The 19,545-nt window shown below is 40.1% G+C and overlaps 2 protein-coding genes across 5 annotated transcripts; both read right to left on the bottom strand.

Moving 5' to 3' along the window:
- LOC137287466 (uncharacterized) lies at window positions 1-9,175 on the bottom strand. Of its 2 annotated transcripts, none has more exons than XM_067819777.1 (7): window positions 9,058-9,175; window positions 5,897-5,971; window positions 5,263-5,292; window positions 2,934-3,254; window positions 1,591-2,325; window positions 1,213-1,288; window positions 1-937 (listed from the first exon to the last, which is right to left on the bottom strand). In XM_067819777.1, exons 1-7 carry the CDS (start codon window positions 9,110-9,112, stop codon window positions 571-573), a joined length of 1,659 nt encoding a protein of 552 aa, XP_067675878.1. In that variant the 5' UTR covers window positions 9,113-9,175; the 3' UTR covers window positions 1-570. The 2 variants fall into 2 exon arrangements, with proteins under 2 accessions (XP_067675878.1, XP_067675879.1); XM_067819778.1 differs by having other exon boundaries at window positions 2,934-3,248; window positions 9,058-9,142.
- LOC137287467 (uncharacterized) lies at window positions 8,979-17,642 on the bottom strand. 3 transcript variants are annotated; one of them, XR_010957031.1, is made up of 6 exons: window positions 17,547-17,642; window positions 16,433-16,459; window positions 13,369-13,707; window positions 12,182-12,606; window positions 11,897-12,020; window positions 8,979-10,715 (listed from the first exon to the last, which is right to left on the bottom strand). XR_010957031.1 is itself a non-coding variant. In XM_067819779.1 (6 exons), exons 1-6 carry the CDS (start codon window positions 17,605-17,607, stop codon window positions 10,635-10,637), a joined length of 1,074 nt encoding a protein of 357 aa, XP_067675880.1. In that variant the 5' UTR covers window positions 17,608-17,624; the 3' UTR covers window positions 8,979-10,634. The 3 variants fall into 3 exon arrangements, 1 of the variants encoding a protein (XP_067675880.1); XM_067819779.1 differs by having other exon boundaries at window positions 11,897-11,981; window positions 12,126-12,606; window positions 17,547-17,624; XR_010957032.1 differs by lacking the exon at window positions 16,433-16,459.
- Window positions 17,643-19,545: the final 1,903 nt, after the last annotated feature.

Here is a 19,545-nt window from a genome sequence, read left to right as displayed (position 1 = left end):
TCAAATGACATGAACTTTTCATTTATTTTGGAGTTTTTGTTTTTCACTTTTGTAAAATATAGTCAAATATAGATTGTTCATTGGATTCTGCATTCATCGTGCAGAGTGAAAAAGATGAGAGTAGTGAATTATGTGGATTGTCTGCGATGAGTGATAAAATGCTAAAACATCATAAAAGAAAATGGTATGACTCAGTGCAGTATTGGCACTTATCTGTCTTTGTGGAGGTAAAGTAAACCAGGATCTCTTCGGACAAAATGCCAGGAGAGTGCTTGGTGGCTCTGTTGCCTGTGACTGGGTAAGTTGAACCAAGATCCATCGGTTGATGATTCTGATACCAAATACCAGGTTAATGTACACCGTTCTGCCAGCGTCACGGCGGTTTTATTAGTCTGTGTCACCTAAGGTTGTTTTCCAGTATTGTGCAAATTAACCATGTCCAAACCGATTTTAGTATTTAAAAATGCATTAATTCCAAATAACACATATTTCATCAAACAGACCTGCACGAGTCAGGCCCAAAACTGCAATATAATATTCAAATGAAAATGATTTTCTCTGTTAAATTCCTCACAATCGGTAAAGTCCCTGTGTAGAACCTTTCCTTCCACAGGGTGGGCAATATGTCATACGCTTAGAGCAATCCCTGCTCTGTTTAGTGACTAGTGTTTGCATCATCTCAGTTTGCTCCTGGTTTAACTCAGGTTCAGCATCCTTGAGTGAGGGATCCGAACTTCTGGGTTCTTCAGAAACAAAGGAGGATACGTTTGAAACGTTGTCTTGAGGACGTGGATCGTAGTTTGAAAGAGAGTTCATTTCGGGGTCATCACAATAAATGGGGTTAACTACTTGGATGTGTGCCGTGCAGTCTTCGGGGCTGACAACAGAGGCAGCTTTTTCTTCTTCATCAACACTATATGTCTTCTGATGTCGAAACCTACAACGAGTAAAAAGCAGAATGCTGGTTGATTTCTCTCTGAATCCAAGCTGTTCTGAAGCGTTACTGTGTTTGCCTTTTAACTTCAATCAACAACAACATGGGATACGATGACATGTGTCAGCCAAGTCAGCGACCCTGACCACACGATCCCTTCAGTCGCCTCTTCGGACAATCATAGTCCGATCTCTTTCGAAGCTGAGTTATAAACCTTGACACAGATGAACACGAGGAGAGTGAACAGATCACTATGTACTACATATGACTACACTGACCTGCAAAACAGCACAGTGAACGTGATGGTCAGGAGAAGTAATGTTCCTGCTAGAAGACCGACCGCTAGCCCAAGCACTAAAATAAATATGTATAGATTAAGCTGTTTATGTAGGTAGTCATATGTATTCATCTTCATATCTTCAAAACATATTTGAAATAATCAATGACATTTATTAATAAAGTATAGGAAACTCACCAATTTATCGCTCTGCTATTATATCTAAGAACTTGAAATGTGACTGGTGTACACAACTTTAAAAAGTGTTAAAGGGCTTACTGTGAATGATTATTTACGATAATGAATATAGATCGTATTTCATACCTTAGAAGGATATTGTCACCAACTGGGATTAATTACAACTTATGATTATTATTACCAGGAAAACTGTAGCCTGGAGAACTGGCATCATGGAGAGTTTTGTTATCTGAAATAGGAGTACTTATAGACGGCTCCTGATCCAGTGGTGTCAGCGAAGCCGTAACCGAAACGGACGGATCAGATGATGGTGAAAGCGACGCATATGTAGATTGTGTTGATGATGATGTCTTTGACGTTGTCTTTGTCATCACCGGCAAGCTTGTAGTTGTTTCTCCAGCAATTGTTAAAGGAGGTGGCGTACTTAGTGATGCCTTCTGTGTTTTTTCGGGTGGTGAAGTTGCTGAAACACTTGAAGTTGGACTGGACGTTACAATGGGATCTGTCCCTGGTGGTGTTGGTTCGGCTGATGATACTTCAGAAACACTAGACTCTGGAGTGGACGTTACTGCAGGGTCTGTCTCTGGTCCCGATGTTCGGGTATGTGCCTTCGTTGACGATGATGGTGTAGCCGCTGATGTTGAATAAGTCAGAGAAGATTTTAATATTGATGTTGATGGTGCTCTTGATGTCGATGTCGGTATTGATGCCGATGCCGATGCCGATGCCGATGCCGATGCCGATGCCGATGTTGATGTTGATGTTGATGTTGATGTTGATGCTGATGATGTTAAAGACGTTAGTGGCGAGGATGATGCCAACTGCGTCGTCTCTGCTGGAGCGGTTGATGTAGTTAAGGATGTGATGTTGTTTCCAGCAAGAACACCAGGCAAACAATTGAGTTGTAAAGTAACATCTGCAAAAACAAATGAGGAATGATCAGATATTTTTAAGGCATGTCAACTTAATATCTAATCAAACGACCATCCCAATTCACCAGAAACCAATGTGGAAACCAATCAATCGGTGATCCCACAGAAGCATAATCGAGAAACCCGGGAATCTGACATATGATCATGAGATTCAGCCACGCTTAGGTAGCTGTACTCTACACTGCTCTATTGGGTGAGGTGAAATGGCGATTAAGAATATCGCCCAAATGACGGCGTGTATGTGTGTGTATATCTGGCTGCTTTTACTAGCACATACTAAACCCGGTTTTATCATGCTTCCTCACTGAGATACTATGCCACAGTTAAGCATGAATACCCCACTTAGACACATAATGACTCCGAGCCGCCGACCAGTCCTTGATGTACACATTGATGCCGAGCGACAGGTAGGCACCAACAAGTACCACATTTTATCGTCTTTTGGTATGACACAACCGGGGATCGAATCCATTACCTTTCCCTCTCCGGGCGTACACAACAAAGGCGGCCCAACATCGCTAATAATTAAGACTGCTATCAGAAGACATTTACGAACAGATCTTTACAAACATCCGCTTCCAAACAGACATACCTTGATTCTCTGTTATGATATACAGACAATATCTGGCGACCCCATGCCCTGTGATATCCACTCTCAAAGCGTGTGAAGTGTTCAGAACGGTTTTAGCGTGATTCTGTGGGCTTGTACAATGCAGATTATATCTGAGTTCAGCAATACTGATTTTTGTCTGGCAGTTCTTCGGGTCAATCTGTTCCGGGTAGATATCTACTGACCCGTTACCGGCACTGACAGCAACATTGCAAGAACACTCCGTGAACTGATCTGAGTAGAGGCTTGTGTCCAGGTAGAAGCTGTGTCCATCTCGGGTGTCACTCTGACACATTCCTACAACTAAATGACTTAATGTAATGACTCACTGTTGTGTTTAGAAGCAAAAATCTAGTTGTGTCACTGTTGTCCACACATGTATGGCGTGGGTTAGATACCCCAGTGCAACTATTCCTAGAGTGTGAATGCAAAACCAAGTCCTCACTTAAGAAGGTCGCATATTGGAATATTCCTGAGCGCAGCCTGAGTTGACCCAGAAAGAGTGGACAATTAAGTCCAAACACTACATTGCTATGGCGACGTTTTTGCTGGTTCTGTGCAAGAAGTCACTTTTAACCTGAACTAGCACGTTCGCCAGTAACACTGACACGAATATAGGTCATGATGAATAGAAGACTCATTTATTTACCATAACGCGGGGAGTGTCGATTCCTCTCGCGGAATAAGTAACTTCATTACATACAACGTGAAGACACTGCATGATCAGAGAGGAAGGCTATCGCAACGCTTTCTCCTTTCTTGGAAACGACATTTACATTCATGGATCGCAATCCACAAAGCTTTCGAAGTACTAAGTCATTCATATGATAAGCAACACTGTTAAGACTGATACAAACGCTTTGTGGATCGGACCCAGATGTAAAAATGCATATTGCGACTTGACTTGGTAATTCCACTGATACAAACAGAAAATAATGTTAGTAGCTTGAACGAATATGATTATAGTTTAGTTTGAGGTATGATACTATAAGTTGTTCACTGCTTACGAGGGAGATATTATAAGTTGTTCACTGGTCACGAGGGGACATAAACAAACATCGAGCACAGGGACCAGTGGACAACGTGTCTATCCAACCGAACACCACGATGTTAATTTTGGAGTGTTTGAAGCATGGGTATCAGATCTTACACTCCAGTCAGCGTATGTGAATCAGACGATCCGAACCTTGCATCTTGCGGGGTTTTTTCCCACTAGGCACGGTCTTAGGTAAAAACGCTGCGATGTAATTCCCCTTCTTAATGTTCACGGGGTCTACATTTGAACGTTTTGTCACAAGTAATTTACTGGAAAGAGAGTCAAATGTTTTGGTAGCGATCGCTTGATTCTGCGAAGGACACAAGAAAAACAGATTTAGTGTTATCTCCCTTCCATCGATTTCCATCAATTCACACAAGCTTATAGCTACTATAATACGTAATTATGTGTAAGTTGAATGTGCAAACGTATTAACTAGTTTGAATGGAGCACTGAACGTCCATGAAAAAAAATCTGTACTAAATGATCTGAAAAACTGCTGATCTGTGCACCGCATGCATTCACTGTCACGACGAGAACATGGGTTGATGTATCCTCGATGATTGTTTATGTCTCCCTCGCCATTCGAGGGTACATCAAACCTTGGACCCCGAGAGACCAGTGAACAACGCATTTGAACAACATCTGAGTAATAAAATTTATAAGTTGCAATTGTCTGAAGCACTGATACAAATCGTTTAAAATCTGGATTTTGCTGACGACCAGAAAAAATGGAGTTATCTCCCTTCCATCGATTTGCAAAATAATTTCCTTACAGCATACGTGATTCAATTTTATTCGAGATAAAGATCTAGAATTACTATCACTAAGTACCAAATGAGTTCGGCATTCCCAGCAGGGTACATAGAAAAATGTAACTCATTTGTAAGCTAGGTACGTTGAAAATAATAGAAGAGCTCTCAGTCAATCAGAAAACGACGTGTATGTGCGAGGTAAGAAAAGGTAAGGTTTACAGCAGGCAATTAGCCAACCTCAGACATTCAGCTGGAATATAATCTGCAGTCGTCAAGAAAAACAAATTTAGAGTTATCTCCCTTTGGTCGATATGCATTCGCGGTAGTATCCGTATGCCGTTCCGTAGATCATTGTTCGGCACTCTCAGCGGGTAACACTGACATTGCTACTCGCTTGTCACTGGGGTACAATGAAAATAATAGAAGAGAAAAGTCAACCACTCAATCAGAAAACGACATTTTTTGTGTGATAGTTCTTGTGTGCTCAGTCTCAAGTACTGTGGTTAAAGGTAAATCTCACCTGGTATAGGATCCTTGGGACACGCAGACACTATAAACACAGAGAGTACATATGAAATAATTATAATTGTTTATAACAGTTTAACTAGATGTCGCATCATTACGCAGTGAAGATCGGGGTTAGAACTGATCTTCAGCAGTCCATGCTGGTCACAAGAGGCTACTGACGGGATGGTCAGGCGGTGGTCATCCCATTCCAGTTTTGTAGGCCGATGCTCATGCTGTTGATTACTGGACTATTTGTTACAGACTCTGTCATTTACAGACCGCAGCCATAGATAGATATAGGATATTTATATATAGGATATTTCTATAGCGCACATATCCACGCACTAGTGCATGATCAAGGCGCTGGTATTTTTCCCTCGATCACTGGATGTCAATCTCAACAGCACATCGTATTTCAATCTCAACTCCATGGGGAGTATACAACTCTTGCTGCCACTTGGCGCACCGAGTTTATTGAGGCTCTCTCATCCTAACGAGATAACCATATACCATGTAGCTGTTTCGTGCGGTGTTAAACAACAAACAAGTAAATGTCATTTTAACCAGTTTGTCTAAATGATATGTGATAAATATTTCAGAATTTTAAGATTTTTGACTGGTTCCAAATGTAACGACATGATACCCACATTCAATACCATCTGTAGATGGTGACACGGGAGTTGTTGTGAAGGGCGTGTTTGAACCTGCCGATGGCGACATTGCTGAAACAGTTAAATATGGTATGTACACAAGGCATTTCATTCTTTGGACTATATTTCAGTAATTTCAATGTAACTTCTTCACATTGTAAGCATTCTTAATCACTGACAGGATGGTTGCTTAGAATTTCAGCTTCACTTTGGCAATTTGTCAACAAGCTGTGACAAAAGGCGTCACCGACATGGAGAAGATCATACGACACAACGACATCACTTCAGGTTTTATCCCAATGTTTGAGCTGTATGAGACATGGACTTCATAACAAAATAAAAATATAGCAAAATATATAGCAAAATGTAGCAACACAAAATCGTGTTTGACAGCTGTATGAAAATAATGAACGAATTGTAAATACACCACAACCAAAGAGTACTATAGCGTGACGTCCATTAGTCGATCTTTGGTTAATGCAGGAAGGGGACATATTACGGACAGACAAAGGCTGTTTAGAATATTCCAGTCTTCTATTAGTACCAGTCATAATACGTTAACATTTTGTGATGTCTGCAACTCTTCTCGGTGTCCAAAGTTGGTTCTATATTAATTCTGTTGGTTAACGCCTTACTTTTAGCTATGTTACGCAGACTCAGAGTAACCAATCCAGAGAGTGACATGAACATCGATCGGGTACAGTGATATGCATTGCAGGGATAACCTTCCCACAAAGTTAGCTGGGAACTTGAATTTTCACAGGTGTCATATTACATGTCAATCATTCAAAACGAAATCCTTGATTCAAGCATAAATGAAACGTTTTATGTTGTCTATATGTGTCGCCTGTGGCCACTCCTGCGGTTTCCTCTAACAGGCTCTTTGTTATATTTTGAATAGAGTACTAAAACATTTATGTCAAGCTGATCATCAACTGATAGGATGCATGGAGGAAATATAATTGTTAAATATGTTAAATGACTGATTACACCACGTCAGTCATACTAAACCGAAGGCTACCATTTATAAATACAAGTGGGCCCACGTTATGAGGAAAACCATTAATCTTGTGGAGCGTATAATACAAAAGATGGTACTAATTCAACCGTGTAGATTTCAGATAATCGAAACGTCTTTTTTCCTCGTTGGGTCAGGTTTCCTAAAATCATTGTACAGGTTAGACGTGTGATTACAGTGTTTGTCCTTTTGAATATGAGTTCAATTTCAGAAATAGGTACCGTGTGTACAACCCATATCTGGTGTTCCTATCAGTATTCATCGAATAGGCGCAAAACAAAACTCCCTTGTTTTAATTTATGATCAATAAAAATTATTTATGTAGAGCATAGACATTAGTGTTAAGACAAAGTTTAAACGAAGTCAGTGTTTAAGTGTAGAGAACTACCCCTCAACGTCTAGAAATGCTCAGTGTAGGATCTGGATTTTAAGAGAAGGCTTGAGTCTTAAGATGTGGCGTTTTATCATAGTCTTCATCCAGGAGTGTTCCATGTCTGAGTGTGAATGAGCGAGATCCGGTAAATGAACAGCCTTGACATTGGTTTTACCTTGTTTTGTAATTTGGATGCACACATTGTGATCCATCCGTATCAAGCATGTGATCAAAACTGACAACAAACGGTTATGTGTATGAGATTTCTAATTCAGACTACAACATAGACACCAAAACTGATAACAGATGATGGTTTTAGAGTAAGTGAGATAGGTTTTACATCCTATTACGCCGATTACCTCAATACACCAGCAGTTGACACCAGAGAGACTCCCCACATTGTACACAAGTGGGCTATTTTAACCCGGGCAAAGGATGTAACTGGGCTATGCTACAGTCAGTGACGGCATACGATGGAGGCAGTAGACTGTAACTTAAACCTGAGCATTGTGAACTATCTATCCGATGCCGGTTATAGTTGTGATCGCACAATCGACTCCACGTTAAAACCGTGATTGTGAACACGTTTTGCTGCTTTTTATTGCCATTAAGATGTCTGTACTTGCCACTAATCGCTTTGGAAGAACAACGGTAACTTGCAGTTACGTTGCACTCTCACACTTTGCATTTAGAAGGGGAATCATACACGGGTTTTAGGTGTAGCGAGGGAACGCTCCAGCACTAGGTTACCACTCCGCTACAATAACTCCTTATAAACACCATCTAGTGTAGACATTGCCTATCATGCCTTGTAATACAGTCAGCATGAGGGACTCTAGCCACTGATTAAGATGCAATACGACAACACAATATCATCCAAGTGGAATGAGCAGATTCTATAGCTCTAGAGTGTTATGAGATTCATAAAGTGTATCTATAGCGACAAACGTCCGATATTAGTTTCATACAGTTCAGATCTATATCCATTAAGTCCTGCATTATTTCCATAAAGTGCAGAATGTCTAAGTCAAAAAGTTCGGTATTAGTTTCATAATCTGTTGAAATAATACCCTACATAATGTGGAGTATCTGTATCCCTAAACGTCCGGTATTACTACATAAAGAGTAGAACAGGTATCCCTTAAAGTCCGGTATTACCACATAAAGAGGAGAATCCGTAACCCTAAACGTCCAGTATTACTACATAAAGAGGAGTACCCGTATCCCTGAAAGTCCGGTATTACTACATAAAGAGGAGAATCCGTAGCCCGAAACGTCCGGTATTACTACATAAAGAGGAGAATCGTAGCCCTAAACGTCCGGTATTACTTCATAAAGAGGACAACCCGTAGCCTGAAAAGTCCTGTATTACTACATAAGGAGGAGAACCCGTAGCCTTAAAAGTCCGGTATTACTACATAAAGAGGAGAATCCGTAGCCTTAAAGTCCGGTATTACTACATAAAGAGCAGAATCCATAGCCCTAAAAGTCCGGTATTACTACATAAAGATGAGAACCCGTAGCCCCAAAAGCCCGGTATTAGTTTCATAATGTGGTGAATCTATAATTCCAAAATTTGAACAAATAACATTCCAAGCGGTCAAAATCATCACTTCGATGAGGTAGGATGACTAAGTAGCGGATGCAGCGAGTACTCCTTCGCGTCTGTGCAACATATCAATAGAAAATAAACACCCATAACCGTTTTATTGTTAAAACAGAACAACACATTTCTAAACATTATGCAAAATAAAGACCTTTTCCTACCTGTGTTACGACTGAAGCAAACGATCATGAAGTGTAGGAAAAGATTCAAAGCCATTGCACTTATTGTCACCTCTCCAAAGCCAACAAAGCTATGTGCAAATCGAACGGTGTTGCCTGCGAGACTGTTGCGATAATAAGTTTCTGTTGTGAAGGAAGTGTATTGTGAAGGAAGAACTTAAATAGGCGATACGTTGTGACCAGTCAGCTCCAGCTCGATACGGTCACTACACGTAATTTACTTGCATGCAATGTTGACATTAATACTGAATATTCCAAAAATAAGATTTTCTGGAATACTGTAATACTGGAGGTTTCATGTATGCAGACTGGCTACAATCGTTAATGTATTCTATTATAGTAACACAAATTAAACTGACGGATAGAAGAAACTACACCCAGTATACTTGGGGAATATTTTAGAAACAACGCAATTCCTGTGGAAACAGATCTACTTCAGGGTTCCTCTAGCCCACTTCGGTCCTTTCCTGATAGGGTGATGAATGTTTCTCTAATAACAGGGACAATAGTGAATCTAACTTGCCTTTGAAAGCAAAAGAGACCCCTAAGTATTCTACGATACTGAGTGAGTCAGTGAGTTAATATTTAACGTCACATCCGCAATATCTCAGCAATATCGTGACGAAACCAACATATATGAGAAAATGTCACGGTGGACAGTAAAAGTACTAGGTATCACATATGCGGATATTAAAGTAACATGGAAAAGTAAAACATTCCTGTAATTAAAGCAGACAATACAATATACCACACAGGCTATAGATAGCCAACAACTGAAGGTTTGACGATACTGGTTCTACCATAAAATTTCATTCGTGTTCTTTTTTTCCAAATTGCAAAACATTGGTGGGGCACCCGCACACTTGCTCTATGCATTCCAAAAAGATTGGCAGGGTAAAACCAGAGACCAAGTTCATATCAATGGCCTCTTTGTATCTCCCCCGTTAGCGTAATATGTACTACGTACAAAATAATAAGGCAAATGATGATTCTAATATAGCTATCGTTGAGGTGTACATTTAAAAAGTAATTGCTCCTTTGCATCTGGAAGCAACATCCTATCACCAAACCTATGTGCACAAAACGTGATCGTCAGTTTCACAGGTGCCCGTGTATTTTGCAATTTCAGAAAAAGAGGACGCTTCTCTATTGTCGGAATGACGAGAAGTAGCAGTAGGCTCTAAGCGTCCTATGGGAGTGAATATATACATGCAAAATCCTGGATTGCCTCCTCTCTGTTTCTTTCTCTCTGACCCTGACTCTCTCTCTCCCGCACACATCTTGCATGTTTCAGTTCATTAAATAATTAGCATGTCATCTTTACTCAGAGTATGAGCTTTCGAACGTAAACGTAAATTGTTCATGGATTAATGTAGATTTATCTATAGTAACCTCTTATTTTACAACATGTCGACTCAACCAGCCATCATCTTTAGAACACGAGAGTAACACCATGGTACCTAAGAAGTAGCTAAGAACAGTTAGCCAGTGGCTCTGGCACGTTGTAATACACTCTGTCTGACATCGACTGGGAAATGTCAATCGACTGATATTCATTTTCATCTGATCCTTCTTGGAATGTTGAGTAAACCTTGTATGCTTGTGGTTCTTGTTTGATGTGCCTCCCGCAACACGTATGTCTGAAAAACAATATAATTCTCCACACGTCAGTCGGAAATTAAACTAAAGTGCGACATGTTGTGTGTTATGTAACCTCAAAAAGAGTAAATCGAAAAAACTGTGAAATATGATAATGAGTCAGATTTGGATCCAGTCTTTCCACAATCGACAAAAGAACACGCATAAATCTATATGGTCTGAAAAGAGTCGGCTGCACACCACTTTGTCAATGAACTCGCACAAAGGCCAAAGTGTTTATTTTCCTGTATTTGGGCGAACAGAGCCACGATAAGAGATGCTTCAACTAAAAGAAAAGTAGCGCACCATCGTCATCTACCGCCTGTAGGCGGTCGTTGTCCGGACATTTAGTGTGACCGCAAGCACCATTTCCACACCATGTGATCGATACCAACAGCTCTGTTCTACTCATGTATCTAGATCCGTTATACCACGAGTTAAAAGCACCTTCCATTGAGACTTCATTGTCATCAACAGGCATTGCTGGGATGCCAAGCACAAGATGTGGCTATGCAACAGCTATGCAGAAGGGTATAGTTTATTGTTTTTGCATGACTGGGGATGTACAGTTGTTGTTGTGGAGAACATTTCTCGGCAAACTGCATCGGGAAGGTAAATAGGTTTAGCGGAGCCAGGACTACCACAATGCCAGGACCAAACTGATCGATTGTCAGAGCAATGCTACTGCCCCAAACAAACCTTGTGTTCCAGCACGCCAACTCCAAGCCTCACACAACAGGCGCCACCTACACAACGACAAACTATAACGTTGGCACACGTTGGCTGAGCAGATTACCAGATTACCAACATTCGCTGTCGAACAAATTCAATCTATGACTAAGTACTTAAGGCAGAGGAAGTCCTACAGTTGCCAATGTTTGTGAGTGAGACATACTTTAATGGCCTTGATCTTTTACCCTTGATCTTCCAATAGCAATATCAATGACTTATTATCAAACTATATTGGGGAACAACATCAATGACGCCGACACTCTTCTTGCAATCATCGCGAATCAAATCAATTCTTATTCCCAAGATCACCTGCGTATGGTTTTTGTATTTGCTTTTTTGACCAGGCTGGCGCAGGTGTTCATGAAGTAACCGTCTTGGAATCCTAGAAGTAAAAAAGTGTATAAAGGACAGTGGCATACAGCATAACATTCCATAAAATATAATCACACACCTTTTGAACCACATCACAATGGATAAGACCAGTATGATATTGAAGAGACCGACGACTCCCAGGATCCAGCCCAAAGTTTTCAGATCTGAAAGACGAGATATTCTGTTATCAGATGAGAGATATACTAAGGTGTTAACCACCAGGGAAACTGACGACATAAATTATGATTGCCTTTCAATTGATATAAGTTTGTTTCAGGAATACTACACTGAAAACGTCACAAACCTACCGATTGTCTGTGGCTTGTTGTATACTGTTGATGTTCGACCTCGTGTGAAAGATGACTCTGTTGTAGTTAAAAGAATGGTTGGCTCTCGTGGCGGTGTCTGTGGCTTGTTGTATACTGTTGTTGTTCGACCTTGTGTGAAAGATGACGTAGTTGTAGTTAAACGAATGGTTGGCTCCCGTGGTGGTGTCGTCGGTGCTTTTGCGGTTGGTGCTGCTGTAATCGGTGTTGATGGTTGTGATGAGTTGTCTCTGAGATGTTGATGTATGTGCGACTGGGTCTTGTATTGTGTGTGCCTGTGTGATTTGGTCATGTGCTGTCAGTTCTTGTATGACTCGTGTTGTCGGTCCCTCTGTGACTTGACCTTGTGTTATCGGTTCCTGTGTGACTGGTTCTTGTGTTTTCAGGACCTGTGTGGTTGGTACTGTCGCCATCGTTGTGGCAATTTGTATCTTTGGTGAACACGTTATTGTTATCGTTGACCCTATCGGTAATAAATAACAATCTAACGTCAGAAACATGAACACATCTATATGAACAACCTAGTAATAAAGGCGGTGGGGTAGCCTAGTGGTTAAAGTGTTCACCCTTGCGCTTAGGACCTGGGTTCGATTGCCCACATGGGTACAATGTGTGGAGCCCATTTTCTGGTGTCCCCCGCCGTGATATTGCTTGAATATTGCTAAAAGCTGTGTAAAACTACTTACTCACTTAGTAATGATCTATGTATCCAGCAATGACCTCTTTATCGTTTCCCAAGGTTTGGTAACATTCTCGACATGCTAGAGTTATCACCGCCATAGTTTTCCTGGCGACTAGTTTCTGTCACTGGCTTGTGTCTAGCCTTGCTCCAAGGCTGTATTGAATCCCAAGCCCCTGGCTACATATGCAATATTTTGGGTGTCACTTTCTTTGTAAAGTACAAATTCTCGTTCTTCGATCAAATTCGATCCCGCACACGCAGAGTCAGGCACCTAATCGCTAGCACACAAAGTCATCCGCCAAGCCCGCCCACCCACCGCGACTTCCAAAAATGTTCAAAATATGACATATGTTGCATTTGTAATTCTATCCTGTAAAGAGGCAAGTCTAAATAAGGGACAGCGTTCATCTTTTGGGGAAATTTTCATTGAACCTATTAATCATTAACTGTGAGGCTTGTGCAAGTCTGTCCAACAACGTATGTATTTTAGGACGTTAGGAAACGGGAAATCATGAAAGGGTAGTTATACGGAAGAGTCAGTACCTGTGTTAAAAGAACGCATCATGACACAGGCGTCGATGGTTCCGGGACCTGTCATGTTGTACAAGACATCAGTGTTTGCTGCTACACTGCCGGTGTACCCTGTATCCTGCAGGCAGTGTACGCTGTAAATGTTTGAATACTGGCTTGACATCTGTTTAAACACATCCACTCGTACTGAACAGCTACTAAAGATTGATCCCTTGATATTATATATCTCCAACTGCCCTTCTCTGGACTGAGTGGCAGTACAGGAGCAAACCTCATTGCCCTGGATGGTGGCATTGGCGTCGATGTAGAGGATGTTCCCTGATGTTGTTCCGCTCTTACACATTTGGATGACTGCAACAAAAAGCATCTCACTGACTCGTAAAGGCAAACGAGCTGTTTCCATGAAGAAGCAATTGAAAGCATGGACAAAAGTAATCTGGGGTTTCATATGCTCATATTCCAGGTAAACCGTTCGTAAGAGATGGGAATCCTGTTATCGATGACAGTTTCAGAGAGAAAAAATGTGAAGACGAGATTATCTTGCTTGGGGTGGGGTGGGGGTGGGTGGGGATGTGTGTGTGAGAGTGGTGGTGGTGGAGGTGTGTGTGCATACATTCATCATTACAGACAAGAGAACACACAATTTGAAGTGAGCGGGTGAGTTAATATTTAACGTCACATCGGCAATGTTTCAGCCATATCGTGACTAGAACATTTAACACTGAAATGGAATATATGTTTATTATGAAAACCTGTCGACAAAGGACAAACAACTAGAATATCACATTTAGAATTGAAACTAGTGTGGAAAGTTAAAACTAATATCACTATTTGGAGAATACAATATAAAACACGAGCTATAGTTCGCCAACAACTGAAGGTAGATCACCATACTGAGGACCATGGGGACAGAATGAGCAGTTTTCCTTCATAACGATGTCAATGATTTATGCATTTGCACCCCCTAGAGTATAAGTGATCTTTAAATTGTTTTAACAATCCCCCACCAAGATTTACTACCGCGTTCTGTACTGACAACATCAGCAAGTTTTTCAACATACAATGACTTACTCTTAAGAATCTCTGATGTAGCTTATTTCGGCTATTTCTATTTTCCCCCAATCTTTAGGTAAGTTACTAAGTTTAGCATTTCTATGAATTCTATTTTTCTTAGGCATGTAGTTTTCTGATAATTCATCCATGGAACATCATTTGGACGAATCACATCAGTTTTGTTTGGAATATTTGCATTACATATGTCTGTTACGGTATCAACATCAACATTTTGTTTAAGTTAACATCAACCACATTTTGCCGAAAAGAATCTACATCAATCGTAATTATCGTAATTATAAATGAATCTTGAACAGGCTCAATTCGTCTGTTTAATAGATTTCAGCGACACGCTTACTGAACAGTGGTCACTGCAGAATGGGGGCGTTATAGATTGCTTCCATCTCTTTTCCAACAATCCTACCTTCATCGTGTTGCACTAATCAGTTTTCTAAACCATATAATTATGTTTCAAGCCATCTGATTTTAAAATATCATCCTCTAAAGTAAAACCATAATCATATTTTAGTTGACACTAAAAGTCAAACCGTATGGTTTATTTGTCATAACGTTACATGTGAAAGGAAAAGCTGGCATGAAATGTCATATAAACATCGGGTTCGCCTATGCATGTCGACATAGGGCTGAATAATTCTTCACAAATGGTTAACAATAGGTTCAAGTCGCACGCTCTGCCGAGCGCGGGGATTTGAAAGAACGGGGACACGTCAGTTGTCAAGCGCGCTCAATTCAAACTGGTCTTACAATTACTGTCAGTTTCCAGTGAAACATTTTCCTTATGAATTTTTTTTTCCATGATAAACTATGTTCTCTCTTTTAATTAAGGGTGGCTATTGTAAATACGAAAATGTCTTGATTGCTTCTGCCTCTTTCCCAACAGTATTTGCTGTCACACTGCTACATGTACATGTCAGTGTTCTTTTGAACCAAGAAATGTTTCGAACTGTTTTTAAAATAGCACGCTATGAAGTAAAACCGTACACATCATGCTACACGGTATATTTTGTCATCACGTTAACAAGAAACGCTAGCACGACATTGCTTTGAAACATCAACTTTCCGAGTCTGGACAGAACTGACTAGTATTCAGAGCTTTTCCTTACAAGGGGTTAACAAAAGTCGTACGCCCTGTTGGGCGCGGGCGATTTGAATTCCGACTGCACTCGTGCAGCGGTGTTGTGACTACCTCATTCTTGCGTGCTCCGTTTGAAATACACCGTCGAGTGTCTATTCATGACAGTATGCTATACATTCTTCAGAATCTACAGTGGCTGTTTTAGCTGGTTTGTTTTTGCTTTTTGTTCGTTAGTTGTTGTTTTTTTTGTTTTTTGTTGTTTTTTTGTGTGTACGTGTACGTGTGTGCGCGCAAATAAAGTTTATTTTGAATAAAGAATAAATTAAAATTTTTAATTAAATTGCCCTTACACGTGACCTGTGCCCACACTGCCTCTAGTCCTTGAAGTTGTCTATTATATATTATCAGTAAAACTACAAACATCTATAGTATGTAAAATAGTACATGAGTTAACTGGTTCCAGGTTGGGATGAATATCTCCACAACAGAGTAGTAATAATCGAGCTATCCGAATACCCCTGACACCATGTATACAGACTAACATTACCAAATAATAAGTAAATATTATACTGCTCTTTATTTAGGGACTCACAGTGATATATCCCAATTCAGAGCCGGTACATTGAGGTGTCAGTCCCCATCTAATAGTCAAGTCATTATATGTCAGATGTGCTTGTGTGATGTTCTTCAATGTGCGTTCTGTGTTCTGCGATGGCGAAAGACATGTAGGTGTGAGAATGAAATGTCAAATAATTTGTAGAAAGAAAATGTCTACTATTTTTGTTCGGACAAATAAGAAAAAAGAAAAGAAGCACAATGAGGTAGAAACCTTCCAACAAGGCGAGCTAGGAAATCCCAACACAGTGTTTATGTTTGCCTATGCACTTTGCCTCAAAGATATATACAGTGTTATCATTAGCAACCTACCATCAGAACCGCTCGTTAAACAGGCAGCTGGAACATGAAAACATGATGATTTAATATATCTACATAGTAAAACTCACTCTTACATATCCACGATACTATACCAAAATATCTTCATAACAGTGAGTGAGTGAGTTTATACTTGACGTCACATCGGCAATATTTCATCCATATCGTGACGAGAACATTTAACAATGAAAAGGGCTCTATGTATATCATAAAAAACTGTCTACGAAGGACAGTAAAACAAATAGAATATCACAATTAGCATTAAAACTAGCGTGGAATGTTAAAACTGATAGATTGAAAGTTAAGATTGATAGTTAAAACTGATTATTATATGGACAACACAATATATAAACAGGCTATAGATCGCCAACAACAGAAGGTAGATCACCACACCAGGGACCATGGGGACTTACAGTCATCATAACAAAGACATATATAGCAAAGATATGAACGGAACAGCAATACATGGATAAATATTCATATTCATGAACATGATGTATTAAGGTCTAGTGAGTTGTTCGGTTTGTATTACCCCGCTGCACGTAAAGTGGCACGAACATGAAGGCGAAGGTAACCGTATTCGGACGTTTTCATTTTACTCATGGAAACGGTTGCATCGACAATAATGTTGGCGACACAGCAATGCCGTACCCAACATTGCCGGGCGGCTGATATGGTGATAACGAATGAAAAGTAATAGTCAACTAGTTAGTCGACTATAATCTAACTAATCTAATTTCAGTGAGTAGCTGTCAGTCTCATATGGGCTACATGGGCGTTTGGCAAACTGAGTTCGAACTCAGTAATAATAATAATCATAATCATAATGACAAATTCAACAAGCATTTAGACAACAAGATGTAGAGGTTTGCTGTTAACAGGATGGATCTTCCATAGCGTATACCGAAGGCGTTTTCAAGACGAATGACTCTCTCGCTGCATATAAATAAATGTGTTGCTATATATGAAACCAGACGACCTTGACATGCGTGAAGCTGGAATGTGTTTACTTAGTATAGGATTACATTTTGTGTTGACTATCGATCTTAATGATATCGGGAAATAATTAGGTTCATGGACATTTATAAGAACTAGTTTAAAGACATACCTTCAACGGAAGAAAACCACACGTTAAGATACGTGCTGAATCCGACAACAACGATAGTCATTAGAGTAATGCCTCACTAAATATCCTTGGACAACTGGTGGGAGAAACACGTAATGTTTGACGTGTGAACCGGTTCGTATATTTTGAAACCGGTTAGGTGTGACGGGTATGAAGGGAGTACCCCCTCCAGTATTGCCTTGTACATAATGGTCACTAGCGTGTCATTGTTCGGGATACACGCACAACTAACTTTATGAAAGATAACATAGCTTTATAAACAAGCCCCCACCCCACCCCCAACACACACACACACACACACACACACACACACACACACACACACACACATACACACAAACACAAACACAAACACACACAAACACACAAACACACACACACACAATCTTATGTGCAATGAGTCTTAGACCAATGCAATCAGATTTGCAACGATTGTCCAACTCCACTTGCTCAGACCAGTGTCAGTGTGATTCAGGACTGTAGTGAACATTTCACGCGCAATATATATATGTATGTATATATGTATAATTTTATTACCAAACCTACCGAGGACACTGACTGTTGATATTAAATTCAAGATTGACTCATTTAGTTAATCATTTACTTTATCACCTTGTTAGTGTGATTTGGATTTAACTCGAGGCATTGTCTGCCAGCAGACATACTAAGTTGCGCTAACCAAAGGTCCATGTTCTTCCTAAATTGAGTGTGTACGTGTGTATTTGTGAATGTGTGTGTGTGTGTGTGTGAGAGAGAGAGAGAGAGTGTGTGTGTGTGTGTATGTGCGTGTGGGGATTCCCCGTGTTGTTGAAATGATAAATGGCAAGAACAACTGGACGTAAAGTTAATTATGCTTTTGGAAACAGATTCTGACGCCATTTTGTCACGATCTACTCAAACACAGCTACTAAAGACTGATGAGGATCAATTGTAACTTTGTATACCCCAGTGACCTTAGTCTAAGATCGCCTTGTGCACGTAAATGACGATTGCAACATGAGCCCAAGATCTTAAGGATTTACATTAACTGAAGACGTAGTGTTTAAGATTTATCTCTGAATGTAGGCCCTCCATACATGTAGCAAGTGAGACTTTACAATTGTTGCCACCATCTTAATGGGCAATAACTTCACATAATATTAGTGTTAGTACTTACATTGACCATGCAAGCGTATATCTCCAACCTCAATGTTACATTTAAATGAGTGAGTGAGTGGGTTAAAATTCATATATATACATCGGCAGTTTTTCAGCCATATCGTGACTATGGGAATTGTATCTATCAAACATAAGATCAGACATTATAAACATTAGTTGACAAAAGAGAGAAAGATGTCACAGATTAAGACTTAAAACTAACAATTTATCATAAAACAATAATTAATCATGCAGGCGAAAGCGTATACTGCAACCTCTCTATGAGCTGAATTGAAGGAGGCACAGAACTGTAATGAATGAATTGTGAAATCTCTTTCTTGCGTTCACCTCCCTCTACTTAATTTACTCAAGTCTTTAAGTTGCTGGTCAACTTGAGATGTCTGCACGTGCAGACGTTGGACTCTATTCCAAACAGATTGGGCATATTCCAAGGTGACGCCTTTAGTCCATTACTTTCATGTTTGTCATTAAATTGAGCATTCTGCAGAAAAAAAGAGGAGTTACCAGGAGATCCCCCAAATAGCTTACTCATCTCCTATAGATGGATAAAATCTAGCTCCTTGCCAAAGGAGATGCCAATGTATAAGAGCGGCTTCCCTGGAAATGTAATACTCTTCATTTGAAACTTGACAAGGTAGTTAATGATGCCAAGATTCAGTTTGACTGGGCAAAACTGGACATCCATGATCTGACCAGAAGGATCATGTCTGATAACAGCCCACCAGTCTTTGAGGTTGATTTTGGTAATGGCATCATATTGCTGGATGGTACAGCAATGGCATAAACCAGGTGAAGTCACTCACCAAGTCTACCGATGATTAGT

This window comes from Haliotis asinina, chromosome 6, assembly GCF_037392515.1.
Source record: "Haliotis asinina isolate JCU_RB_2024 chromosome 6, JCU_Hal_asi_v2, whole genome shotgun sequence".
In the NCBI taxonomy this organism is placed as follows: domain Eukaryota; kingdom Metazoa; phylum Mollusca; class Gastropoda; order Lepetellida; family Haliotidae; genus Haliotis; species Haliotis asinina.
This window is presented reverse-complemented; position numbering and strand designations above follow the sequence as displayed.

Coding starts and splice junctions, on each gene's coding strand:
- LOC137287466 (XM_067819777.1), bottom strand. CDS start 9,112: ATGGCTTTGAATCTTTTCCTACACTTCATGATCGTTTGCTTCAGTCGT. Junction 5,293..5,896: donor ATCTACAGATGGTATTGAAT/GTGGGTATCATG, acceptor CTGTGTTTATAG/TGTCTGCGTGTCCCAAGGAT. Junction 2,326..2,933: donor TATCATAACAGAGAATCAAG/GTATGTCTGTTT, acceptor TTGTTTTTGCAG/ATGTTACTTTACAACTCAAT.
- LOC137287467 (XM_067819779.1), bottom strand. CDS start 17,607: ATGACTATCGTTGTTGTCGGATTCAGCACGTATCTTAACGTGTGGTTT. Junction 13,708..16,432: donor TTTAACGAGCGGTTCTGATG/GTAGGTTGCTAA, acceptor TTTTTGTTGCAG/TCATCCAAATGTGTAAGAGC. Junction 10,716..11,896: donor ATTGTGATGTGGTTCAAAAG/GTGTGTGATTAT, acceptor ATTGTTTTTCAG/ACATACGTGTTGCGGGAGGC.